At 40.1% G+C, this 5,775-nt stretch overlaps 1 protein-coding gene across 2 annotated transcripts; it reads right to left on the bottom strand.

The window, feature by feature from the left end:
• Positions 1-352: 352 nt before the first annotated feature.
• Positions 353-4,871, bottom strand: taco1 (translational activator of mitochondrially encoded cytochrome c oxidase I). 2 transcript variants are annotated; one of them, XM_084077648.1, is made up of 6 exons: positions 4,782-4,871; positions 3,337-3,647; positions 3,102-3,208; positions 2,504-2,637; positions 1,630-1,792; positions 353-1,294 (listed from the first exon to the last, which is right to left on the bottom strand). In XM_084077648.1, exons 2-6 carry the CDS (start codon positions 3,635-3,637, stop codon positions 1,085-1,087), a joined length of 915 nt encoding a protein of 304 aa, XP_083933774.1. In that variant the 5' UTR covers positions 3,638-3,647; positions 4,782-4,871; the 3' UTR covers positions 353-1,084. The 2 variants fall into 2 exon arrangements, with proteins under 2 accessions (XP_083933774.1, XP_083933775.1); XM_084077649.1 differs by having other exon boundaries at positions 3,337-3,641; positions 4,782-4,868.
• Positions 4,872-5,775: the final 904 nt, after the last annotated feature.

Raw genomic sequence — 5,775 nt, 5'->3', positions numbered from 1 at the left:
CGGCACAAGTTTTCAATTAATAATAATACACATTAATACTTTTGTATTCATGCAAGAACAGTGGCTTCTATTCCAGCATGCTAACTTCCAGGAAGACAAAGGCTGTAGTTTCTACTTTCTATTAGATTGGAATCCCAAGCTAATAGAATAGAATCCCCATTGATGAAGTCATTTGTAGGCAGGTTTTTCAACTGCCCATAGCCCACCAATGAGTGCCATCTTATGAGCATTAATAAGGACCAATTATAAGAAGATAAGGTTGAAAATGGATGCTCCCTTAAGTGTTGTGTAAACAGGAACTACAGGGGCAGACATAATCTGACGTTAAACAAGAGCCGTCTCCAGATAATAATCCAGGTGAAACATGTTATACTTTATTAAGCCATGATCCTCGACAGTTGAATCTCCACTTGCACAAATCATCCAAAGTGATACTTTCACTCTGGTAGAACATTCCCATTTTTACCTAGATGTTGATTTATGTACAGTACTACATGTCACTTTAGAGACCCCAGTGACAGACTTGGGTATTTCAGAAAACACTGTTTTGCTCCCAATGATCAATGAATTGCAATCTCACCACAAGTCTCACATTTTTGGTGAGATTTAAAACTCTCTATTCATTGGGAGCAAAACAATGTGCATACTTTATATTAACATCTCTTATACTGTATGTCCTCTGTTTAGCAATAGTTTTTTGCTTTTGTTTTGGATGTGTATGCTCTTTGGCAATTGTTAATTTTACTTTAAAAATCCAATCTACAAATCATGCATCCATAAATATAGAAAGATTCCATAACTTCATTCTGTGGAGCATATTTGTCGAGTGTCATTCGTTTGTGTCTACACAGCTGTTAAATCCGTCTACAGGGCTGAACATCCTGAACTTCTATACTATAGAGATGTATGTTTTTAAATTGCACTGTCACTCAAAATATGGAACTCACATCCCTTTTATAGAGAGCATAATAAATGGCCGATACGCTAGTTTCCATACGGGCAAAGTCCATTTAATTCAATATCTATTCCACAAGCCAATTCACGGCTCAAAATCTTTTGTCTGCCAAGTGTCCACAAAGAGTGTTCAGCTCTGGGCCTGGATGTTGTCCCAGACTCGAACCACATCATTACAGTTGTTAAGGGCTTCTATTAGGACTGAGGCTCCCTCCAGGTGGTCCTGATCCAGGGACACAGGGGTGTGGGCAACAAACTCCAACCCTGCTGAGATGATTGGTATCCCGAGCTCCTCCAGCGAGGTCCGCACCTTTTTCAGGTCTGTGAAATCACAGATAAACTAAGACAAGAAAAGAAAAGAAACAATTACCAAAACAGTGGGAATCTATGTACGGTATAAGCTACTGTACATCATAGTTAAGTGATGAAAAGAATTCAGCACACACATGGGTCAAAGAAATACAATGAGCTCCATTTTCATCCTACAGCAGTGACACATTCTCTTTTAACCTCTTTTCATATCATTCTATTGCGAGGAGGTGGAATTCAGATCTCAATTTGTTCGGTGTGAGCTTCTGTATCCATTATATCATTAATTTCCTCAACAGAATGACAGGATTTAGGTTTAATATGTGTGCTGATTCTTCTGCTCCTCCTCCAGGTGTTCAGTCTGACCTGTAGGACGGGTTTGTCGTCCTCGTCCTCCATCTCCTGGACGTCCTCCGCTCCTGCTTCTATAGCCAGCTCCAGAGCTCTCTCTGATGTGATGTCTCCAGCCTGGGCCCATATCACTCCCTTCCTGTTGAAGTTATGGCGAGCCCCTTCTGCTAGTGCCCCCCTGTGGACAAGCACAGAATTAGCCACTCCATGAGATTAATCAGCACAGCAATGAGCAATCCCAGGTAATGTCTACAGAGTTTTAGTTACCATCAGACCAGGATAAAACTGAACTGGCGAATGATTGTTTAGAAATCTTTATAGCACCAGGAAATCGTAATTAGCCTCACAAGAGAATTGTGAGGCACAGGACATTTTATAGAACACAAAATGTTATTATTATATGCTTATCTTTGACTTGTACGTAACCTAAGGGCATGAACTCCTCCCACCTGCTATTACAAGGATATTGAATGCAAACAATTATTATTAACTAATAAAGCCAGTGACTGTACAACCTCTATTAAAAAATGAGTGTTTGTAAAAGTGGCAGTCAAAAAGGCACTGAGGCACTCTGATAAAGTTAAAAACATATTTTATTGTAGCAGGGACAATACAATGAAAGATTTTTGTCCCTCCTATAAGAAAAGGAATTTTAACCTCATCAGAGTGCCTCGGATGTAAGAGATTTTGTAAAGTCATTGCTTTTTATATGTTTATATATTTCATCATCCTTGAAGAGCACCTGGGTTATTTATTTACATAACAGTAACCTTACAAAAACAATAAGCCCCAAGAGGCCGTGGTTTACATTAATGTTAGAACCGCTAAGCGGCATTGTTAGTCACGATGCAGAGCATCAGCTTTCCCAAACACTTAAGAAATTCCTGACCCATTCTTGTTGAGTGTGTGTTTGAGCTCCGGGAGGCTACGGTTGATGTTGTCGGTCAGGATGTCGATGAGCATTACACATCCACCAGGCCCCCGAGCTTCATAGGAGTGCTGGGTTCCTGATTTAGCTTTTTCCTGTGAAGACAGGACAGACGGTTAATTAAGAATTAATCTGTTCACGTGTGTTCTTACACTCTCACTTCAATTACAAGGTATGAAGGGATTCCTTTTCTATTATGAAAATAAAATATACTCGGATGGATTGCATATATATTATTTGGGTGCATATCATAAGCCAGAAGGCCGGTAGCCCGGTACACACCGGCAGGAGAGTTAATTTCGTGCGCAAATAAAATCATACCTCCTGTATGAATGGAGGCATCATCAAAATAACCGTTTGATGTGAAATAATAGCGACACATTTTCGTATAGTTTTCGCGTGTCGCTCCTGGTGTGTAATGACCTTAAGGCAACAAATGTGTAGTATTCAATTGAAAATACTATAATCTTCTTAGATATACGTAAGGATTGCCCACAATACAAATAAGCTAGATGAATGAAAACGTCTTTTTCAATTCAAATTTGATAGCATAACGTACCGCACTCTTGATGGCAGCATCTACAGACGCTTTAGGCATGTTCTTGTTTCTGCATTGCTCTATTACATGGGCCAATGCTAAATTAAGATCCGGGTTAGATCCTCCGTCTGCAAAAGACCACAGGGTTGGTTCAGAATGAAGTAAGCCAAAGTGGGGAAAAAAATAAATTCATATTTTTTCAAATATTTCTTAATGCTCATGCACAACATTTTGTTTCCCCCCACATAAAGTTTACCTTTAACAGCTATCCTTATCATCATGCCAAACTTTGTGAACATTCTAGCTCGTGCTTCGTCTCTGGGTCCTTTTATATGTTTGACCTTAGACCATTTGTTGTGCCCAGCACACAAGTTGGCACACAGGTGTAGTGTTCTGACAGGTGAGACACTCCAAGGCAAAAAGTGATGTGAACTTGAAGGTGCTGCTGTTTCGGTGTGAGTATGCCATATCCTTCCGCCTACTGAAGAGGTAGTCCAGGCAATTCGGCGTGAGCAGACGTTCAACACAGCCCTCCGCACCACCTCTCCTGCCATCATTGCCCTTGAGCTAGAAAATCAAGGTTTAGAGGAGACAGCGGTGGATTATAGCAGTTCATTATGCAACTATGGTTGCTAATGCAGCTACAGAAATAGCCTTGGATCAAGACTATCATACATGTATTTGATCGAGTCTGACTTTTACTTTCGTATCAATAGACCCCTTAACAGACGACGTCATACTGGCTGCGTGCAGCCAGTATGCGCGCAACGAAACCCATTATATCAGGTCTCGTTAGGACGTGTCTCACTAGCCAACACACACAAGAGGGGGTTGGGGTGTGCTGAAACCAGTGCACCCCGAAACAGGTTGGGAATTGATTGCGTGAAACAATCACCTGTGCGTCCAGGCTCAATGTTAGTAAACAAATAATTGGTCTATGATTCTTGGCCTTTACCCCCCAATCGTCACTGGACATCCGCGCGGAAAACCCGTACTTCTCTGTACATGTACGACAAAAAAAACATAAAGTGCTGACCCTGTAGCCCCGGATGTTAACTCGGCATTCGGAACCCGGGTGCACTGTATTAGCACCTATTTTTCAAAAGATGTGTGTTTTACTCCCGTCTGTGTCGGATGTTCCCTGTATTCCTCATGGCCAGTAGAGACGGGGCGCATCCGGTGAAAGCCGGCATTACACTCAATGTAAACAGGAAGTAAACGGGGTGGGGGGAATGGCGTTCAGGCACAGAAAGGATTAAAACACATCTATTGAAAAATACGGACTAATACAGTCAGTGCACAATGATTCCGAATGCCGAGTTAACATTTGGGGCAACCGGGTAAGCACCTTATATTTTGCATTTGTACATGTTTGGAGAAATGCTGGGTTTACTGGTGAAAGTCCAGGACGCTCAGGGGGGGTGCAGCCCAAGACTATCATAGATATAAAAATGTCAAAATCGATGAAATGCATCTATGATAGTCTTGATCCAAGGCTACTACAGAAACAAACGGTGTTACTATGTATGTCTGTCTCTTGCAAACAAGCTATGTGACTTAACTGCTCTCTAACATTAGACATCACAATGTTCAATGGGAAAGGACTCGAGGTCGTTTCAATATGCAATGTATTCATTCAACGGTAGGTATTAGATGATGACTGAAAGTTACTGAAATTAAAAGTTTTCTGTGAAAACTTACAGTTTGGCTGCAGTACGTTGTACAGTATTATATCAGCATGTAGCCTGCTGTCCATAGAGTTAAAAATAAGGCTGCTGTCCTTGTGAACACTGACACTTCCTGGTTAAGGTGACGTCAAAAGTGCAGCTTTCAAAATAAAAGCTCATGTCAAGCCTACATTGAGATCTGAGGGAGAACAAATCTCACTTGTGGGCTAAAGTGAAGCAGATGGTAAAAGTACTCAAATGTTTTACTTAAATGAAAGTATCAATCCACCATGTAGAAATACGCTGTGACAAGTACAAGTCTGGTATTCAGAATTTACTGGATTAAAAGTACAAAAGTAGGCTACAAAAGTATTGGCATCAAATTGTACTTGGAGTACCAAAAGTAAAAGTACTTATTATGCAGAAATCTTCCATTTCATGTTTTCAAAATGTAGAAAATCATTTGAAAATAGCAGATCTACTGCTCACGCGTCGCATCAGGACAGGTTGTGAGCTTGTCGACCCTATTTTCAAATAGCCGAAATATATATATTGTAGGGCTGAAGTGGTTAGCGTTTTGTTAACTAGTAAGTTAGTAACTAGTAACTAGAAGTTTTCAAATAATTTGCCTTTGAGATGTAGTGGAGTAGAAGTAAAAGTACTGGAAATTGGAAATACTCTACTAAAGTAAAACAATCCTCACAGTTTTACTTAAGTACAGTATTTGAGTAAATGTACTTTGTTACTTTCCACCACTGCTAAAGTGAGCATTGTGATTATTGATAATTATAGAGTGCAATTATACAGTGCACCACCTGCAAGATTAGCATACTGTAGGTGTTCTAAATAACTGGCATATTTTGTCTCAGTCTGTGGCTGTGCACGTGACTTAAACGGATTATTGGTTACATCGTAGTCAGTTTAAAAATAGATGTAGGATTCCAGTTAAAAAAACATGTTTTTGTAGACAACTGAATACAATATTTAAAAAAATCAACCTATATGGCCAAAGTTCATTAAACCACACT

Source organism: Gymnoscopelus microlampas (assembly GCF_963454915.1).
Source record: "Gymnoscopelus microlampas genome assembly, chromosome: 14".
In the NCBI taxonomy this organism is placed as follows: Eukaryota; Metazoa; Chordata; class Actinopteri; order Myctophiformes; family Myctophidae; genus Gymnoscopelus; species Gymnoscopelus microlampas.
Note: the sequence above shows the minus strand (reverse complement) of the source record. Positions and strands in the feature narration are given on the sequence as shown.

What these genes read in the sequence shown, in the direction of transcription:
- taco1 (XM_084077648.1), bottom strand. Translation starts at nt 3,637, where the DNA reads ATGATGGCAGGAGAGGTGGTGCGGAGGGCTGTGTTGAACGTCTGCTCA. An exon ending in GATAAGGATAGCTGTTAAAG is followed by an intron (nt 3,209 to 3,336) that starts GTAAACTTTATG and finishes GGTCTTTTGCAG; the next exon opens with ACGGAGGATCTAACCCGGAT. An exon ending in ATGCTGCCATCAAGAGTGCG is followed by an intron (nt 2,638 to 3,101) that starts GTACGTTATGCT and finishes CTGTCTTCACAG; the next exon opens with GAAAAAGCTAAATCAGGAAC.